The sequence below is a fragment of the Dicentrarchus labrax genome, unplaced genomic scaffold (genome assembly GCF_905237075.1).
Source record: "Dicentrarchus labrax unplaced genomic scaffold, dlabrax2021, whole genome shotgun sequence".
Taxonomy (NCBI): domain Eukaryota; kingdom Metazoa; phylum Chordata; class Actinopteri; family Moronidae; genus Dicentrarchus; species Dicentrarchus labrax.
In genome coordinates, this window is record NW_026136702.1 from 798962 (window position 1) to 821375 (window position 22414).

The window sequence follows — 22414 nt, forward strand, 5'->3', positions numbered from 1 at the left end:
CGCTCGCTCACTCACAAACTCACTCACTCACTCACTCACTCACTCACTCACAAACTCACTCACTCACTCACAAACTCACTCACTCACTCACTCACTCACTCACTCACGCAGACCTTTACACTACCAGGTTTGGAGACCTTTAGTGGTGAAAAAGGGAAGTGCAGCATCTCGACTACCCTCCACTGCACTACTACGACTCTGTATAATACGAGCAGAGTGTGTGTGTGTGTGTGTGTGAGTGTGTGTGTGTGTGTGTGTGTGTGTGAGTGAGTGTAAAAAGTGATGGGGGGGGGGAATTCCAACACACAATGAAATATTAACACATTCCTATTACGGGAGGAGTGTGTACAGGAAATACCTGCCTTCGACAGACACACTCGCTGCTTTCTTTGTCTTCATGTGGAGCTGATGCAGTGTTATTGGAGCGGATGTCCTCCCACTGACCCCAATATGATGCACAGGTGTGTGTTTGGGAGTGAAACGTTACATCTGACCCGGGGACAGAAGCCCTCACTTGGCTCCCTGCAGACCCTGGGAGCCAAAGTAAATGATTAATAGTATTGATCAGTTGTTTAACTGTAGATATGAGCCCTGTGTGTCTGTGTGTGTGTGTGTGTGTGTGTGTGTGTGTTTATACTGGATGTGTGTGAGAAAGTGTGTGTAGCCCATCATGCAATGTTCTTACTTGTAGGACTAGTGTTTTCGTACAAACACAATGCACTTGGGTGTCTGTGCATGTGTGTACTGTATGTGTGTGTGTGTGTGTGTGTGTGTGTGTGTGTGTGTGTGTGTGTGTGTGTGTGTGTGTGTGTGTGTTTTGCTGCGGGTGCCGGGCTGTGCTGATATAGTACCTCATTAGCTGCTGTGGACACTAATCTCCTTTGTGGCAGTCTTTCATCCTTAGCGCAGGATTTATTGACGCCCTCGGTTACGGCGCCCGCCTCGCATGCTGCCGGTGCCATACGTCAAGCTGTCATTGGCTGATGCTACTTCCTGGTCCCGCCCTTCCTCTCACTCCCACTCCCCTCCCTGAGGGTAGATGTGGTATTTGTCTCACCTGTTTGGTGGCAGTTGTTGTCTGTGAGGATGTGACGGTGATGTGTTCACTGTCGGCTGCTGGCTGGAGATAGAAGAGAGTGACAGACTCTGCTCTCGTGTCATAGTGGGAGTACACAACAATAACTCGGATGAGTTCATTCAAACTCTTTAACACTGTTAAAGCCTCGTGTCTGATGTTGTCTGGAGGTGTTGGTGACTAATAGTGTGTAACTGAGAGATTCAACACGGATGTTTTTGGTCTGACGGTTGCCTTTCTTTAAAGGGATAGTTCACCATGCACCACCTTTGTCTCTGAGAGGTAGATGAGGAGATCGATTCCACTCTCATGTCTGTGCGTTGTGTGTGGAGGTAGAGCTAGCTTAGCAAGACTAGTAGCAGGGGAAAGCAGCATTTAAAATATTTGTTCAACACTCATACAGACTTAATAGGCTTATTTTCTGACAAATGCAGCGTTTTCTTGTCTCTGGATGCTCACAGAATAGAACCAATGCTGAGATATAGACCTACTGTGTATATTTGTAATATTTTCTCCCCGCCCTCAGAGGTGAACAGTTACCAAAGTGTGTAACTATTCCTTTAAGCTAAGGCGGACACTGTGAGTGACGTAGGCTGCAAAACCAAGAGCCAGAGTAGCTGGACTGACTGATTACTTCCTGGTTTTCATAAGATTGATTTGACTAACAGACACCTCTCCTTCCTCCCCAGAGGCTGTGATAGGTTGTTAATTAGCCTAATAAGGAAGCTGGTAATGGGCTTTATACGATGGTCAGTGAACATTACATGCAGGTACTGTATGTAGAATATACAGTACGCTCTTTATACAGTTATATTTTTAATGTGAATATCAAGACCAAAGGCAGTCAGCACTTTTGTTCAGTTTAAACAGCTGATTAAGATATTTCTATTTTGGACTATAGCACTGTTTAATCTTGTACATTTAAGTGAGTACATTTCCAGGATCTCTAGCCGTCCTCCTTATGTTCATTTGTCTTCAATGTCGTAACAGCGAGGAAGCAAGAGTGCAAACTCAAGGGAAAGTTCAGCCTCTGATACTGTACTGTTACATCTCGTCAGCCTGTGATATTCACTGCAATCCAGGAGAAAATGAATCCTTTTCTACTGTTTTAACACTCAGCTGTAGCACAGTTCATTGCATTTGTCTATAGAGACATGGCGATTATTTTGTATGTATGAAAATCGGTATGCTCGTGTATCATGGACCGGACAAACACAAAAGCCTCTTGGACACAAACCCAACAATTTTGAAACGGGAAGTTGTCATAAATTGTCGGTATATTTTTGTCCAATCTCCGCCAAACTTCTCATGTCTGATAAAAGTCCCGCCCTGAAGTACACAAGGAAGTACGGCTTGTGTGGCGATCATCATCTGACATTTTCACAGCGTGGTCTACACAGGATGCTGGTGCATGATGGACTGCGAGGGCCCGATCATCGCTGCTTGTTTCTTTTAGACAATCTAAATATTTGATTCCATTAATTAGAGTTCTTTAATGCAAAGTCTCAGTATTTGCAGCGGCAATGAGAGTGTTTCCATATACTGAAGTCTAATCATGAAATATATACTGTATGATATGTATGAACTAGTTATTTTATCTATTCGAGAGAAAAAGAGAAAAACAGATCTGGAAATGTGAAAGCAGGCACCGGTGAAGAGCATTGGGAATTGAACCTCTCACTGACCTCCATTTCACATACTGTACAGTCTGTAGTTACACAAACGGCCTACTCTCTCCAGGAAACAAACACCTACTGTAGCTACACAAACTGCAAGATTTCACCACTGGATTATTCATTCTTATACTGTACACACACACACACACACACAGGCACCCAGCAAATGCACCATACACACGATGCACACACTCCCGCTCTTCGACAGACGCAAATAGACACACACACAGATGGACACACACACACACACACACACTCGCAGATGCAGCAGGACGCAAAACAAACACACACAGGGGTTTGGTGTCCTAGTTTCCATCTGTGGAGAAGCTATTCTCTCTCTCTCTCCGGCTCTCTCCTTCACTCATAAACTCATCTCAGGGGGGGTCTTACTGTGGTCACGTGACACATTGCTGCTGTTGTTGCACTGTGTGTGTGTGTGTGTGCGGGCGTTTGTATCTGCATGTGTGCATCGCTGCTCATGTGTATATATTTGAGTGTATGTGCAGTTTTGTGTGTGTGTGTGTGTGTGTGTGTGTGTGTGAGCTCGCTGTCAGGCTGCTCTCTGCCTGCCTACTGTTCCTCCTCTCCGGCGCTTGTTTCACCATCAGAGTGTGATCTAATACAGGGATTACTATGGGATTAAGTGAGTCTCTTATAAAATAACAGCTCACCGCTCCGTATCTGCACAACACTGGCCGTTTGTTCTGCGGTATCAGACTCACACTCTTAACAACGACGTCTCGTAAAGGTGAAACACAATAACTGCTCCAGCAAGGCAGTGAAATGTTCTCAGGAAGGAGCAGACCGCGAGGACTGACAGCTGAGACAATCCACCCAAAACCCAAAAGTGTTCCTTTAATCCAGCCGATTTCACTCAGCGGTGTCATTCTTCAGCAGCTGAACAGATTTTATTCTTTAATTACTTTGTAAATTTCAGATGTCATTTACTACTAAAAAAAGGCATTTTATTTATAGCACACTGTTTAATTGCCACCATGTCTTATCTTTTATATTAGCATTATTGTTTTATCTATCATATATTAACCTTGGGTATTTTATTCTTTTAATTTTGTATCTTCTTAATTGTTTAAAATGATTTGCCCTAGTGTGGTTATGTATTTATATTCACTGATGGGGTCTTTTATTCTTTTTATTCATGATTTCAGTTCCCTGATATTATTTTTTCCTCACTGCTTCCTGAAATGTTTTTAATCCTGGTTCCGTCCATATAAGGCACTTTGTAACTTTGTTTTGAAAAGTTCTGTAGTTTTATTATTATTAGGATTATTATTATTACTAGGATTATTATTTAGGTGTTAGGATGATTAAATATGAAGACATTGGCTCTACAGAACAGACTACAGCAGTAGATTTACAGTTGAAGAGATGCAGAAAGACAAATAGTAATGTGACAATATAAAGTGTTTATGATGCAACGTATTCAGTACAAGCATGAAGCAAAAACATGGATAACATTAAGGTATTTGACATTAGAGTGTCACAGGTTTTATTGTATTATGCAGCAGATCATAAAAGACAATAATGTTTTCTTTCATAATTTGTCTTCAAGAAAATCATATTGTGAATCCAGTGTAATGAATTGTATTGAATCGTGGGTTGAGTGTATCCTTACATCCCTAAAAAAGAGCTTCACTACTGAAAGTACTCTATCCTCCTGCACAAAAATCCACAGTAAATAAAATAGGCCTATGATTATTATACTATATATATATATATGTCACTTTTATTTCTCCAGTATTTTTTTCCTTCTTTATTCCTTATTATAAAGAGAGTTTACTATGAAATAAAGGTCACACACAAATGAACAATATAAAAGAAAAAAGAAAAGACAAACTGATTTATATAAAAGTTTTTAACATAGTACAAGCTGCTATAAAATAAAATATGTTAATTACATATTTATGTATTTCTTGGAATGTGCCTTTCTCTGTGGAGGTGGGATATATTTCATTATTCTTACTTTTATTTCTCATTAGTTCTCATTTTACTTGCTATGTCTGAGCTGTTTTGTTCCATGTTGCACATTAAAAATGCAAATAATATAGTCTTTAAAATGAATAGTTAATTAATATTCCTTGTCATAAATAAATATTAATATATAAATATACTTTTTTTCCTTCTTTAGTTCTAATTATAAAGAGCGTTTATGCAACATTAACTAAAAGTGACGTTACTCTCTCTCAGGTGACGTTATCCTCTCTCAGGTGACGTTACTCTCTCTCAGGTGACGTTATTCCCTCTCAGGTCACGTTACTCTCTCTCAGGTGACGTTATTCCCTCTCAGGTGACGTTACTCTCTCTCAGGTGACGTTATTCACTCTCAGGTGACGTCACTCTCTCTCAGGTGACGTTATCCACTCTCAGGTGACGTCACTCTCTCTCAGCTGTTACTCTCAAACTTCTGGCGACGGAAAAAATGTCGAGCAGAAGTTTCCGAGGTTCGTGGATCGTCGTGGATAAAATGTACCGAGCCCCGACATGGGCCGAGTGCTACGCGGTCAGCTCGGCCGACTGGGAGGCTCCTGAGGACGGCGTGGAGCCCGAAGCGTGGACGGAGACCGAGTAAGTGCTTTTATATACCGTCAGCTAACGTTAGCTAGTTCAACCGGGGTCTCTGCTCGTGTTTGAGAGGCGAGCAGATAAAACAGGGTTCTGGTTCTGGTTCTGGTATCTTACATTAAAAGTGGAATTTGAGTGATTAAACATTAATTGTGGCTAAATGTGGTAATTAGCTTCAGCTTTAGCACACCTGGTGGGATGGATGTAGGTGTGAGCTGGAGCAGAAGCACAATTTCAATAAATATATATATAGAAATATGACCAGGTGAACTGTGACAGAGCAGCATTATGTGACTGCAGCACTTGTGTTTAGGGAAGATTTACTGTTAGAAGAGATTGTGTGAGGTCCCTGCACATGTGGGACTGAAGGGCTGGAAGAGCACTGAATATGAGGTCCATTATGGACTGGAGGGGGAGTGAAAGGAAGAATCAGAGAGAAAATATCTAAAAATTGGCAATAAAAAAAAAAGTTGGGATTGAAACAGCAAGGGTACAAAAAACAGCACAAAGTGTTAGAGGAAGAAACAGAAGAGAGGAGTTCTAGTAATAGTTATATTTGATTAGGGTTTGAGCATACTGGTTTAAACAACACATGCATTTTACTGGGTAAGGTAAATTCACAATGATGTGTGGGTGAGAGAGGGTGAGAGGCAGGACGAGGGAGGGGTGTAGAAGAGATATTAGGGACAAATGGAGAGAAGCTGTGGGAAGCACAGAGAGGCCTTGTTCTTAATAAACACAGGGTTGATCAGTAGAATATAGTTTTGTTTTTGTAAACTGAAGTAGATCTGGTACGGTAGGTGATTATAGTGAAGAACTGTAGTGATGCAGGGATGCCCTTATGTCTTCTACAGACCTTAACAAATGTCACTTTAGGATTTTTCTCAGTGAAAATTACATCTGAGATGCTAAAAGGATAATTCCCTCACTAATCATGAATCATATAATCACATCACAATCTCAGTATCTGTCAAAGTAATTGCCATATGAAGTTTTGCCGTAGCGTGCAGCCAAACCTGACATTCATAATCATGGTTTTGATACTCTGCCCTCTGTGCCATGTAAATTATATGATTCACAACTCAAAAGTTTAATTTCACTCTGTTTACACGTGCAGATATATGGCTGCACCATGTGCTAACAACATCATATTGTAATTATTTCGACAGATATTCCAGTTGCAATATGATTAATGATGTCCGTTCTGGGCTACTGTAGAAACATGGAGGTTCACCATGGCGGACTCCATGGAAGGCGATCTGTGGATAAGATCCTCCTTAATGTTACACACTGGACCTCGACATCTATTCCTGTGTATTTACACTGAGAGCAGAAAGCAAACAGTCATATTGGTTGCGTGTGGACACCTGGCCGGTAACACTGATTCTGAGTCTAAGGATTATAAAAAGGGGCTTATTCAGATTGTACTGCTGCTAAAGCTTAAAGAGAAGTGTGTTGTGTATTGTGTACATGTGGCTAGGACACATTTACAGACCTCAGTGGGCTTTGTGCTAGAGAGTAAAAACTCAATGAGAATACTAGTTCTAGTACCCACACACAGCAGTCAGTGCTCCCTCCGCTCAGTCCAATGTCTGTGTGAAGGAAATGAGACACAAACAGTGTGAGCAGTGACTGCATAGTTCTGTGTTCATTAATGTGAAAGCTTAAATGTATTAATCAGTCAGTAGGTCACAGAAAGTCCAATAAAAGTATCGGAAACACTCATTTTACTTGATTGATAAAGTGGGTGTCATACAGTAAGTGGACACTAGAGGGCAACAAGAGCTGTTATACAGTAAGTAGTGTTTCAAATGTGCTTAACTCTATATAATATATACACTGTTTTTCTTTCATATTTATTTATAAAAACACTTGTGTAGCACTGATGAGATCCCTTCCTGTCTGTGTGTGCGTGTTCAGTACAGAGGATCCTGTAGATACACAGGATGAAGGATGGTGTTTGTCTACTCTTCTTTCCCCTGTGGATCTGCTCCCACCTCCCGATGCCCCGCTCCCATCCCCTGCATCATCCCAGTCTCCACCCCGCGCTGCTCGGAGGAGCAGGTCTATCCGTCCAACGCAGTGGAGATCCTGGAGAGCTGCGGCGTCACCGCCCTATAAGGCTCGAGCATCCCGTGGATTTAGATCACCTGTTCCCATGCGGCGACGCAGGTGTGGCTGCTGCTGTTGCAACCGCAGCCGGAGGAGATACACGCAAAGAAGATACACACCAAGCAGATACACACCAAGCAGATACACACAAAGAAGATACAGACCAAGGAGATACATACCGAGGAGATCCGAGCCGAGGAGATCCAGGCCGAGAGTGACATCGTGGGAGCACCTTCCCGTGGCCATCCAGCCGACCAGGTGGTACCAGGTTGTCGGGAGCATGCAGTGCAGCCACTGCAAAGCCCTGGGAAGGCACCAGAAGACGTCGTGGATGTGCCAGAGCTGCGAAGTGCCTCTGTGCCTGATGCCGTACCGGAACTGCTACGCCAGGTGGCACGGTCAGAGATGTTGAGCTCAGAGGGAGGAAGTTTACATTCTTAGTTAGCCTGTTTACCCTGAACTCTACTACAGATTTGTAGTTAAAATGTTAAATACTGTGATACAGAATATTCATTTGGAAGAGGGACACCACTTGTTTTTCCTTTTCCTAAGTTCCTTAAAGATTACCGATAAGAAGATTACTTCAGAAGTTGCTGTGGAAAACCGGTTTGGACTCCCGTTATTATTCAAATATTCCCAGGGTTGGGATTGATATATTTTGGGGAAAACACTTTCGGAAGTTTTCTGTTTCTGTAATTGTTTTTCTGATTAAATTGCAGAGAAGTTGCATGTTGTTGTTTGAGCTTTATTTCTATGTGTGCGGCTTGAAAATGCCAACTGAATGTTAATATGCAGACGTCTTACAGTGTACATGTAATGCACACACACACGCACACACACACACACACACACACCCCTTCCTCATGTTTACCAGCTGCATTATTTCACCATGAAGCTTTAATGTGTAACTCAGTGGGAGCACTGGAACATATACCCACAGTAATAACACAGTGTAATGTCAGATGTGGGCCGGCACTCTTCAGGTGCTGATGTAACTCCAGATCAGATGCTATTTATGACACGGGGCTCGCTGTGTGATGGTTTTCTTTAACATATGAGACTGAAAACTAACAGAATCATTGTTTATTTCTGAAGTAACCTGTAACCTGTCTTTGCTTCGTCATCTCTCCCTCTTTAACTGTGTTGAGGCGTCTCTTCCTGTTCTCTCTGGTAGTTTTATTTCACATGAATTGAATCATTTTATTAACTGACCTAGGAGCTTCTGCGCTGCGCATGTTCTGCACTTATTTGAGTTTTCGAGGATATTCGTTGTGCGCACTTTCCCCGTTGACTGTGATTTTATTATTTACTGGAGTAAATTTAAGCCATTTAAAATGTAACTGATCAGTTGACTGACAGATTGACAATGGTTAATTAGATCAGTTATCAAGGTTCCAGCTTCTCAAATATGAGGATTTGTTGTGTCTGTCATTGTAATATTTCAGTTTTGGATGAGTCACTTTTTTAGCATTTTATTAACTAAACGATTAATTAAAGAAAATGATTGCCAGTTGCAGCGTAACGCTTTTAACAAATAAATAGTTCCACATTCCCCATTCAGGGTTGTTTGTATCATAAAATGTAACAGAATTATACTCATCAGTGGTGAAACAGCAGTTCTTATTAAATGCAGCCATTTTCCAACAGTAATCAAGTACAGACCTAATTTATGAATTGATTTATCAATCTAGCGTACCGTAACGTGTTATCTTCCAGCTTTGTTGTGCACAAATATCCACGTTTGTGTGGAGCAATTGTTCAGTTGCAGGAGCATTTATGACACTTTTCCAGAAGTTCTAAAAGTTGCTGAGGAATTGAAGCAGTTCACTGTGGAATAATAGCATTTTATTACGACTGACCTACTGATCTTACACCTTTTGACACCAGCAACGGTTGCAGAAATTAAAAAAAACTTCAATAATAATACATATATACATAGCGGCTAGTCCCTAGTCGTCCCTGGCTGTAAATGTATGGACGAGTAGACCGGCTCTGCAGTGTGGATCTGGCAGCCGGCCACCTCGTCGGTCTGGCTGCAGAGAATCACAGATTGGTGGATGTGTTCACCAAAGCTATAATGTCCCACATGAGGCAGTGTTTTGCTTTCTCTGCTGTGTGTGTGTGTGTGTGTGTGTGTTTGAGCACACGTTTTCCCTCTCTCCCTGGTGGTGCTGGGGTGTTTGGCAGGATAAATATAGCTGCGTTGGTGTAAAGCTGTTTTCTCCTCGGCTTTTGTAGCTTTAATCAAAAGCAATCTGGAGGAGGGAGAAATGGAAGGGGAGAGAGGAAGGGTAAGAGGAAGAAGAGGTGGGGGTTCGGGGGGGGTAGAGTTTGGCCAATGCCAGAGTGTTTTATTTTAGCTCTCTTTAAAGAGTCATTGGGGAGTGTTCAGGAGTAATGAGAACCCTGGTGGCTGGAGGAGAGGGACTGACTAACCTCCCCTCGCTCTCCTCCTCCATCCTCCGACTGTCTCTCCGTTTCCCGCCCAACCTCACTCACCCCCTGTCATCCAGTCTCCCTCGCTGTGGCTCTGATGTCAACACTGGACTAGAGAGCACGGCTGCGTTCACACCGCAGGCCCCTCACGAATCCTCATTTCTATTCTAGGACGTAAGCGACGTCCCTCACCGATACGAGCTGACAGCGATGACGAGACCACTTCACAAAGACGTCACAGTTGTTTTTAATGCGGTTCACTTAGTGTTTGTTTGCAGCTGTCAAAGTGATCTTTTATGTTAGTTGTTGTATGTTAGTTATTGTCTCCTATGTGACTTGGTCAGTGAAGGTGTTGTAGATCACCCGATTGTATCTGACTGGCTAAATGTTAATCCAGTGAGAGAATGTATAATCATGACTATTCTGTTCATAGGGTCACTAGGGGTCACTCTGTAGCACTGGTTCCCAACCTTTTTCCTCAAGGGACCCTTTTCTATCATTTAGTAAACTGACTCAGTGACGTATTTTATGGATATTTCATATTATATTAAAAACTGAACAATGAACCCAAACAGTGAACTCAGTAACTGCAGGAAGTTTGTGTAAAATCAGAGATTTGGATGAATTTTGAGCAGATTATTTCCTGTTTAGGGAACTTTTTATACAATTCTCTGTCTGTATTATGTATTTATTTATTTATTTGTATCATTTTGGATTTATTTAGCTTCTTTTTTGACAAATTCAGTTGTTCTGTCCCTGACATTTGGCCATTGTTCTATTAGACTATTTACTCAGAAGTGAACCAAATGCTGCGATATCGGTCTACTGTGTATATTTGTTACACCCCCCACATGAAGCATTGGCGACCCCAAGTGGGGTCCCCACCCCCAGGTTGGGAACCAATGCTCTGTGGTATAGACAGTTATGGACGGGGATCCCAGAGACTGCACCTTCACAATACGGGTCCACTTCCTGTATCAGTTTTGAGGTCCTCAACAACAAAAAGTTTGAGAACCTTTGAGAACTCGTTTAGATCATTAGGGTGACAATTCAGTAAGAGAACAATATAAATGAGATAAAATACAAAAGGTTAAAATATAAAAGTTCTTTCAAACTTGAAAAATGTAAAAATAATAATATGGTAGTATTAACAAAGATGAGTGTACACCTGTAGGTCACCATAGGAAATGAACTGAAGAGCCAATATGGACTAATAAAACATTCTTTTGTTAAATGTAATAAAGTAAAAAATTATACAGTGTGGCGTTAACTTCTGTGTCAGCTTGTTCCAGTTCCTTATTGAAGCTGTGTGATGTTCAAACCCACCGTGAGTGGGTCAGTGAGGTTTAAGTAGTTCGTTCTCGCCTTAATTTACTCTGTTTTAGATTGTTTTAGACTCTGACTGTGTCTGATTGTTAATCAGGTCCTTTTTACAGCTTCTTTGATCAGATCATTTCAGGCTGAATTTGCCAGTTTTATACAGTTCTATCTATAGTCAAGTCATAAGTCACCAGTACCTGCAGCCTGTTGCAGCTGCTGTGTTTAAATTCAAAGTTAACCTAGTTATAATGTAAATTACTACTAAGTTGTGTTTTATGAATTACTAAAATACAGAGATAAGTTCTAAGTTAACTGAAGAGTTCCACATCCCCAGGGTAGTTTATATCATAAAATGTCAAATAACAAACACACATCAGTTTTTTTATTAATTTCAGCCATTTTTTCACTTACCAAGTGCAGACCTAATTTATGGATATATTTCAGTATCAGTCTAGTTTACTAAGATGTGTTACTGTGCCAAGTGGCTCATGCCAGAAATCTAATGCTCACGGCAACCGCAACGTTAGTTTTGACTTTACATCCAAACTAGTAAAGTTATGCCTCAAGTAACTGTGGTGCAACTACAACAACTTACACATAGCTGCTAATAATAAAATAAAATAAATCGATTCATTGCTTTATTGTACATGTTTTCAGTCTTGTTTTGTGCAATGTTTGTGTTTAAAATGTGATATTTATCTGTAGCATTGTACTGAAACATAGGTATTGTATTGAGAAAAGTATCGAAACAATGTTGAATATGTTACCTAGAGCTGGTTCTGTATGATGAGTGTGCATCAGAGTTTCTGTGGGATGAAGATATCAAACGATACAGACCCAGAGAGCGAGAGAGGAACGTGAGACATACATACTGTGAACAGAGTCTGTTCTTGTCACATCCTGTAATGGACACGTATTGTCTGCATTGTCTTGTCTGCGCACTGATTTCAAAATGTGACGAGAAGACGTCTGAATTTGGACGCTGTCGGCTGTGGTGTGCGAACGCTGCCAATGTATAGCCGGCGTGCATATGTGTGATGGGACAAATAGAAAGAAAGAAGACGGGAGATATTATTTTGGCAGCCAGTTGGATATCCTTTCATTATCAAGTTGGCTTTGTGTGCTTCATTTGGAGGCCAGAAGCAGCCCACAGTGGAAGCCAAGCTGCTCCCTGCTATAACTGCCGTGATGGTGATCTTAAAAAGCTTCCATAAAAGCCTTTTTCTGGACCACTCATTGGCAGCAGTGCAGCTCTTTAGGAAGTGCATTGTTCCATTTCCTGTTTGACAGAAGCCCGGCCTCAGATTAGTGGTTGGCAAAGTAGATGGTTGAGATGGTTTTCATGGGCTGCAGCGAAGAATAGCTTCCTGTTGGGCACATTAATGTCAGCTGCATTAAATACCTCAGAACAATGTGTCCAACTCTGTGAAGTCATGTCATGTGTATGTGAGTGCATAAAAGCTTTATGATGAAAACATGCTTCTGTGCTGTAGCTGTGGTTGTAATCAGCTCCTTGTTTCCCAGGTGATCTGGGTGTGTAACAACTGCCGGAAGCAGCAGGAGATTCTGACCAAGCCGGGCGAGTGGTTCACTGGTCCGGCTGGGAAACCCGCTGGCCTCGGTTCAGCCGTCAGCGAGCCATCTGTGTGCCAAACGCCCGGCGACAAGAAGCTCCGGTCTCGCTCCCAAGCACCCCCGGGCTCCACCACCGCAATCCAAGACCCCAACCGACCCAGTGCACCCGGGACCGCGCCTGGCACCGACGCTCGGTCACGTAGCGAACCACCACGAGACACGTAAGCTGAAGCAAATGCAGAAACCCCCTGTCACTCCCTGACCATACGATGACCCTTTGACACGTTTTAATCTGACACAGGAAGAGAAAGCCAACATCACTGAAAACCTTTCCTTTTTGTAACCTCAGTTAACCTCATTTGTTGAGAGTGCTCTAAAGCCCCTTTCACACAGGAAATGTGTTACATTGCTGGCTTTATCTGTTAAAGTAATAGAGTTTTGTCCTGCAGACATTATGGTGAATGTTGCATAAATATCTGTTACAGCTGTTACAGACATTGACGTGAAGTAGACAGAGTGGGAGGAGTTAAAAAGTAAAGATACAAAGGAAGAAGAGTATTTCAGGGCTCCCATGCATTCTGGAAATACCTGGAAATTGATTAAAATGCCCATATATCCTGAACATAATCTATGTTGTCCTGGAAAATTTGAATTGTATTATACCCCCTCCCTGAGATCCCCTATGAAAGGTGCGTATTTTTTTTTTAAACTTGACTGTTGGCAGGATCAACTGTTCCCAGCGCGTTTACCAGATATAAAGTGGACCAGACTTGCTGTCATTTTTCCGAGATCTCCATGCATAGAGCCTAATAATGATCAGATTTCTTGTTGCTGTGATAAATAAATGCACAGTGAAGTTAATTGTACCTGTAATGAACACTTCAACTTTCTAGAAGATTATTTTTCTGTAAAATAAAACAAATTCTACTGAATTTGAACGGTTACTGATTGGCTGTGGCCAAATTAATGTAGTCGGTTTGCCTGAAGCTGCAGCTTATATGAGTGTTTGTAAGTGCTGTCCTATAATGTCAAGGAAAACTCTTGTAAGAGACAAATTAAAAACTGGTAAAGACTCGTAAGATGATCTTGATGTGTGAAATTGGTGGAGTGCCCCTTTAATTTGCGTTCTCTCAGCCACCAGAAAGAAAGCAGTCCTTGTGAAATATGTTAATATTTGTATTGTTGAGAATGTTCTCCTGCGTTCATCATTTGCTTCTTTTATACAGACTGCATTTAGTCTCTTAAGGAAGCAGTCTGAGTCCTGTTTCCTGCACCGCTCTGAGTGTAGTGGAAGAATGCAGTCAGTTCCTAAGCACTTGTAGTGGAGTGTTTTCACTCGTGACTTTCTATTAGCGGACACTAATCTTAACAATGAAATGTTAACGGATACAAAATCACACCAGTGTTATTTTAAGTATGAGTAAATAGTTACAAGGAAGTCGAAGCTAAAAGCAGTCAGATACGTAACATTTACTCTGTTTACCTTCCAGCAAGAAAAAGCACAATTAAAATCATTGTTTGTGCTGAAACTGTTAGTGGATTAGTTATCAGTTGGTCATTCATTGCTGCTTTTAAATCGTAATAGATGAATATTTTGGACCGTATGTCAGACAAAACAAGGTATTTAGATGTATCGCCTTCAGGTTTGAACTTTTTGGGCATTTTTTTAGCAGCTAGCGTGCTTGGCTCTAGCGACATCAGTCACCAGACAACTATTGGATGGATTGCTATGAAATGTTGAACAGACATTCATGGTGCCCAGAGGATGAATCGTAGCAAGACAAAACAGATAAACAGATATTTCAATTGTCTATAACTCTGGTTTATGAATCCATGCAAATCTGCTGTACAGCCAGACAAAGCTGACGACTTGGCTAATGGTAATAATCTAAATGAATTAATAATGAAAATAATCCTCAGTTGCAGCCCTCTTTTAATGACAATGTAGGAGAGAACTTTTATTTAGCATTGTGTTTTCTGTGAAGACGGAGAAAGATTTCACTCACAACGGTAGCTGCTCTGTGTTTTAGTGACACTTTGTTTGTCAGTGAAAGCTAAAATGAATGAACTTCTTTTATTAGACTAAATTAGTAAAACTACTATAACCTGTGTAAGATGGGAGTGTCGCCGGCTTTTTAAGAAAGTTGAATCTTTTGTGTCTTTGAGGGGAATCTCGAGGTGTATCCGCTGATGTATGAGCCTGAAATAAAACAACTCTCACAGATTCTCTCCTTTCTCTCTCCGTCCCATGTTGCTCCCCAGGAGAAATGGAAGAGGAGGTGGAGGAGCTGGTCGGGGAGAGCGTCGGGCAGGTCAGCCCAGACTGCAGACCCAGGTCTCCATGGACCGGGACCTGCGGGGGGAGTCCAGGGAACGCAGGGAAAGTCGCCGGCTGTCAAAGGGACGCTCTCTGGAGCATGATCCTGTGGGAGGAGGTGGCGGAGTAAGACGGACAGAAGAGGGGGGCTACCACCACATGGACCACAGCGGTGCCCCTCCTCGCCAAGCAGGGCCGGTCCCTCCTGGAGGCCGGGGCCACCCTGTGCCCGTGCAGGGTCGTGGCATAGGCATAGTAGGGGAGGTCGGGGATGGCCTGCGGCCTGGTCAGAGGACGGTGGGTGGGGTTGGCGGGCCGCATGAACACACCCTTAATCAGCAAGCTCCTCCCCCTGAACTCAGAGAGCCTCCTGCTTCAGGCCCTGGCTTGGCCCCCGGTCAGGGGCCAGTAGTGAGACGGACTAAACGGGAGAAGGCTGAGAGCATGCTGCGCAATGATTCGCTCAGCTCCGACCAATCGGAATCCCTACGTCCGCCACCGCCGAGGCCCTACAAGTCGAAGCGAGGGCTGGGGGCCGGGGGGAAGAGGCAGACCAGCGTCAGCAGTTCAGAGGAGGAGGGAGGGACCACGCCTGAGTACAGCAGCTGCGAGGATGCTGAGATCGAAAGCGTCAGCGAGAGAGGTGAGAGACGACATCAATCATCACGTTGTGTTCCTGAAAAAACTGTGTGTGATTTCAGCCAGCGAGGCTATGAAAAGTATCGACATCTGTCTGTCCGTTCATTTGTTTATCCATCCATCACATCAGATATCTGCGGCAATCTCAATTTGAGAAAACTTGAGGCAATGATCCGTCTCCCCCCTGTGTTATGGCAGTTTCTTCCACTGCTTATGCCAACGAGGTACTTTTAACTCCAGCTCAACACATACATCTTAATAGGCACTCATGTCTCTCAGATCACGTTAAACTGACATGGTGCTGATGCACGTATCCTGTCCTCGATCTAAGAATTTGCTATATCGTACTCCTTTCTTTTGAGGCGTCTGTAAAATGTTTGTAGTGTCCTTCTTCATGGTGTAATTCAGCCTGACTTAATGTCAGCAGCCAGCGCTCTGGATGCGCAGGCGGTGTACATAATACACTATCCAGGGTCCTTCTGGTGATACCTCTTGTACAGAAATTAATAAGCGAACAAAACAAAAACAAGCAGCCAGATTCAGTGGCTTTTCCTGAGTGCTCATGCATAACGCTATCCTGTTTCCCTCCCGCAGTACTTCCATTAGTGTCACGCTCATTGAAATGAGCTCTGTCCCAGTTTTATACTAATTGTATACAGTATGTTATATTTGTACACTAAGTGTAATTGTATACTGCAGTTCAAAAGATCAATAAGTTACCATTAGTACAGACAGGAAATAATAAAATTGTTGCACCAACAGACATCAATCAAACTGTGACTTTTGAATGTCAGTTCATCTTGTTAGTAATTTGTTAGTGTAGATGTTTGTGACCACCTGCAGTTTATTTTATGTCTCTGAGCAGTGCATTGTGGGACAACAGTGTACATAAACAGAACACGTGGCAGTGTTTTGTCTTCATTCTGACTTTTTAAGCATACTTAATAGTGTCTCTTTTCTAGTGTGAATACACAACAGACTTCTAAACCTGCTTACAATTACAATGTAGTATCAATGAGTTCCCACACGTCCTGGAAAAACCTGGAAAACCTGGAACATTAGTTTACCAGTCGAGATTAATTAAAATGAAATAATGTTCGAAATTGTATTTTAGCCTGGACCGTGGCCAAATTAATGTTATGGTTAGAGGAAAACTGAAGTCCACAGACCTTTTTCACAGCAGCCATTTTAATATGAAATAGTCGGGTGAACACAGGTGTTACCAATGACACCAATTAAGGTTACATTCCTTCAGGTCAAACATGTTTAATTGTCAAGAAAAAATGATTTCTTTGAACCCTGAGTATGAAACTGGGATGCAGCTGTAGGTTAATATAATGGAAATTGCCGTTTGTATTGATTTTATATCAGAATCAGACACAAAGGAGGAAGTAAAAACATTTGTCGGCGGACCGTTCACATCCTCCTTATGAGCACACTACAGAGAGCCAGCCTCAGTACAATAACTGTTATTGATGGCTCGGCCTCAGAAGGTAAAGATCGCTAGAGGTTAAGTCAAATTGTCTTGTTTGCATTGTTCAACGACAGTCCTGAAACTGACCTTCTTCACGGTTATGCATTTGTCTTTAATTGGCCAAAAGCGTGCTTCCTGTTGATTTATGATTTATTTTATTACGATCCTCAAGGGACAAAGGCACCCAGCGCCTCCTACGACTACACTGTACGAAGCCTGATGAGGTCATTAGGACGAGGGATGTAACAAAAGAACAAAACACTAACATCATTTACAGTTCTCGAGCCATTACAAACCTCTTCAACCTGGACTATGTGCAGTAATAGTATTCATTTATAGAGATTCCACACACTGTATGAGGCGTTTAAACAATCCCACTTGCACACTGTATTATGGGAGGTGAATGTAAGACTGCATGAATCTGGAGACGCCTCCCGACCTTAACTCTCTGGGTTCAGTGATCAGAACAGGTGAGACTGCTCTGATCAAACCTACTGAGTCTGTTAATATCTCAAGTATCACACACCAAACTCTAATTATATCTGCCGTCTGGTTGTGTTTGCACAGACAATGCACCTCCTGCCACATTCGTGCTCACACACACACAGGCTCACGTGTGTGTGTGAGCCTGTGTGAGCCCGTGTGTGTGAGCCCGTGTGTGTGAGCCCTGTGTGTGTGAGCCTGTGTGTGTGTGTGAGCCCGTGTCTGTGTGTGAGCCCTGTGTGTGTGAGCCCTGTGTGTGTGTGAACCCTGTGTGTGTGAGCCCTGTGTGTGTGAGCCCGTGTGTGTGTGTGAGCCCTGTGTGTGTGAGCCCGTGTGTGTGTGTGTGAGAGCCCTGTGTGTGTGAGCCTGTGTGTGTGTGTGAGCCCTGTATGTGTGAGCCTGTGTGTGTGTGTGTGTGTGTGTGAGCCTGTGTGTGTGTGTGTGTGTGCCCTGTGTGTGTGAACCCGTGTGTGTGTGTGAGCCCGTGTGTGTGAGCCCGTGTGTGTGAGCCTGTGTGTGTGTGTGTGTGAGCCCTGTGTTTGTGAGTGTGTGTGTGTGTGTGTGTGTGTGTGCCCTGTGTGTGTGAGCCCATGTGTGTGTGTGAGCCCATGTGTGTGTGTGAACCCGTGTGTGTGTGTGAGCCCGTGTGTGTGAGCCTGTGTGTGTGTGTGTGTGAGCCCTGTGTGTGTGAGCCTGTGTGTGTGTGTGTGTGTGTGTGCCCTGTGTGTGTGAGCCCATGTGTGTGTGTGAGCCCATGTGTGTGTGTGAGCCCTGTGTGTGTGAGCCCGTGTGTGTGTGTGTGAGCCCGTGTGTGTGAGCCTGTGTGTGTGTGAGCCCGTGTGTGTGTGTGTGTGTGTGTGTGAGCCCTGTTTGTGTGTGTGTGTGTGAGCCTGTGTGTGTGAGCCCGTGTGTGTGAGCCCGTTGTGTGTGTGTGTGTGAGCCCTGTGTGTGTGTGAGCCTGTGTGTGTGTTTGAATGTTTTCCTGTGTGTCATGTTGTATTGTTTTCAGCTTGGCCCTGGGGGGGGGGGGCAGTCCCACACTGCGTGTTAGCGTGTCTGCGATGGGGCAGTTTGACCCCACTTGATCCCAGGAGTGACCTTGTGTGGCCTCACTAGGTCCCCGAGCCTGGGAACACACTACTGTTTACACTCTAACCTTGTCCAAGCTGGGTTATGTCACTTCACTACCAACCGTTGCAAGGCCCTCGGGCGCGCTGCTACGTATCCAACTGTGCTAGAAAAATAAGAAGCTAAAGGCTAAGGGGTGTAAGTACCCTAAGGGGTGGAGTAATATTCTACTATTCTTGAATTCCAGATGTGGTAGCAGGATCAAACTACCAGTCCTGTTCTGGTGTAGGTTTGCTGCAATGCTATATGTGCTCTCCTGGCTAAAGCTGACTAGAAAAGACCCAGTATGTCGTCTGATATTATTATAATATTGTAACAGAACTTAAACCATGTCATGTTCCTTTCCTTGTAAAGTCATTGAGTCATTGAAAGTCTCCCTGACAACTGTACAAACTCCTTCTGCAACTGAAATGAAGGTGAAAGCTCCCCCCTTGTCTCATCATTACAGTAGCATAGACTAATTTAAAGTTTTTAAATGACCCTTCCACAAAAATAAACTCTCCATGTCCAATATCCTTCATCCTCCATTATTCCAAGCAGAGAAATGACTGTATTTCTCTTGAAAAGTGAGAATCTCATATGCCTCTTCTTGATTGGTCATCATATGAATGATTTCTTTTTGACAGTGATTTTAATCTTTAAGCTTTTCATGCGCATATTATATCTTCCATGGTATTTACAGTCACTGATAAAGACCATGAGATGTGTCAGAAAGCTTCAGTAAAAGCTACTAAGAGCCTTTAAAGTTAAGTTTACTTTGTCAAACCAACCTTTAAAAGGTCATAATGAACTTTTATCTTATCTTGGATTTAATCTGAGTTAAATATAGATAAATTTGGCTAGCCTGAGCCCCATTTCATCCACATTAGCCAGGAGCAGCCTTTAGTTTAAGCAGGGCCATAACGGTTCCTTTCCCGGCTCTCTACCTCTCCTCCTGGGGCGACCACAGCACCCACTGGTTGAACTGGCTGGGTGGATCGTCTCAAGGTCCGCAGCTCTTTAATCCAAAGCAGGCTGCAGCGTTTCCACATTCAGAATCTCCAGGTCCAGTCAATTTGATCAATTTTGGCTCAGCCCCTTAAAATCAAACCCAATCAAAAATCATTTAATGATGTTTCAGCAATAAAGCAAAAAAAAAAACTTTACTCACCTTCATAAACCAACATGAAACTTGGAGAAGAAGAGAAGAGAACTGGCCCTTGATGATATGTTATAGTAACTACTCAAATGAGCTTAAATCATTTTTCTAAAAATAGAAATGTTTACCTTCTAATGATCTCTCATTCTCTTTATTTACCACTGCATTGTGCATGGCTTCCGACAATAATCAGTGTCTCCCTAATAACAAAGACAGTATTTAACACACTGTACAGTATCTGACTGTAGTCATACTCATGCTACATTAAGGTGCACTTTAACTGGAAGCTAACATCCATACAGTGTGTTCTGCTCAGACAGAGGGAGCACGCAGCGCCAGCCTGGACCCAGACCAGGCGCTTTGACATCGATCAAGTGGAGGTTTAGGATGAGAGTGTTCTGTCAGGCTGGGTTTTAAACACACCAGCGTGGCAGCGAGTAGCTGCTTCCTTTTTTAGCTCGAGACCGAGACCAGGTCAGCTCACAGATGCGGTCGCTGGCAGCCGAGAAGCATCCAGGCATGTAAATCATCGTAAGATCGGTGCAGGAAAACATACACACACACTCAAATATGCAGTCAGTCACAGTACAGTAGATCCTGTTATGATCTGTGCACAAACACTACCAACTCATCAGGAAACACAAATAGTACACACACACGAGCACCTTGATTCTCAACTTTTTAACTGCTCTTTATTTATAAACTTTATTTTTTTATTACCACTAATTCTACTATTTATATTTCATTTTATGAGCCAAGATTAGTTACTGTTAGTATGCCTGTCAACCTCTCTGCCCAGCACATATGCATTTTACTAGGGATGCACCGATGTATCAGCCGATCAGCTGAAAGCTGACGATCCTTGTAGAAGACATGGACATAAAAAGACAGCACTGTCCTGGTACTGGAGAGTAGAGCTAGTTTGTGCTAGCATTAAAGCATGATAAGGAAAATGTGAGAACGAGGGTTTTTGGATGAATATTAACTGTGTTTACCAAAGTAATGCTATCACAGGTCCTGTTGTCCGTTCTATGATAGGCTCCATTCTGGTTGTATAGATTCATTATTGATACTTTTATTTTCCCTTGTCAAGAAGATAAAGATAGCTCCAAATGGATTGTATTTACAAGAGGCTATATTACACACATACTACTATTTTAATTAAGAATGTATTAGTTCAAGTTTTCTAAATCTCATACAACCCTGTCTGCACCACGTGACCTTTCAAGGGGTCCTGACCCCATTGTGAGCTTCTCTTCTTAATTCGGATCCCCGTAAGTCTAGAAATACCCAAGTGGCCCACCCACTGAACAAAATTACGTTCACGCTCGAGTTATGAAACTGAGAACTCGGTTGTCTATCGTCGGAGCGTTTGCTTTAAGATTACATAATGTCACTATAAGTTGTCACAACTCATTAACCTCATAGCCTCCTGGCTCCTAGGAACGCTTGGCTCTGTTTTACTCTGTGTCATAACAGTGTCGTCGAGGTCCTGCACACATTTCAACACCACCCCCCGGCCCATGTGTGCAGAGGAGGCTGTGTTTTTGGACTGAAACGGGAGATGGGGCTGAACCGTTGACAATAGTTTGTGTGATTGTCTAAAATTTCCTGCTGGCTCGAGGAAAATGCAGCAGTTCCTGTTGGGAGCTCCCTAAAACCGCTGATACTGAAAGAAATCAATGAAGAAACTGATCATCAGATTGTCCTCGCATTAGGTTTACTGTAGCTGTATTATTACTACAAGCAGCTATTGAATTGAAATGAAACTCTGACATTTACCAAATTAAAGGAACTTAATATTTAGCAAAACAGTTCCTCACTTAAAATCCACTGACCAGCATTTTCCGAAGCTTTCAGCGCTATCAAACTGTCTTCATCAGTGAACGGAGCTGTCACAGAGACGTGTCTGTTGGCATCACATCAGAATCACAATTGGTTTTACAGCCAAGCAGGTTTTCATGTACAGTACAAGGAATTAGCTTTGGTATTTTGGTGCTTAAGTAGATAAAGTGAAAAAGATAATGCACTGGAGTTGCTCTCCTCATGTTCGAGAGCTCTTATCTGGTGAAAGAGAAGATTTACTTTATTAATCATCAGTGCGGAAATTATTTTTCATGTGTTAGCAGGAGTCGGGCCAATCAGAGCTCCTACTGCTGCTCTGTGGGTTGGATTTTATTTACATTTTTAGATGCCACGCTGATTACTCATCTTTAAATTAAAGAGAACTGTCTTGAAATCACAAAATGTAGATGTATTTTTTTATTGATTCAAATTGAAAATAGGGATTCAATTCTGAAATTGAAGACAGAAAAAGTGTATTTTATTTTACGTTTATTTTTTAGACTTACTTTTTACTTTAAGTTGTATAATGCATTAAATGCTCATTTTATTACTGATACTCAAGTTGTAATAGCTTTTTGAGATTGATAAATAAAAAATAAGACAACCCTTTATTATC

General features: G+C 42.5%; 1 protein-coding gene across 24 annotated transcripts in view; it reads left to right on the forward strand.

The window, feature by feature from the left end:
• LOC127377762 (regulating synaptic membrane exocytosis protein 1-like) overlaps positions 1–22414 on the forward strand; it is a 91288-nt gene that overhangs the window by 36831 nt on the left and 32043 nt on the right. For all 24 annotated transcript variants that reach the window (XM_051425964.1, XM_051426013.1, XM_051425954.1 and 21 more), the window contains 2 exons: positions 12724–12995; positions 15037–15734. In XM_051425964.1, coding sequence (XP_051281924.1) covers positions 12724–12995; positions 15037–15734 — 970 coding nt within the window. The remainder of the gene's footprint in view (positions 1–12723; positions 12996–15036; positions 15735–22414) is intronic.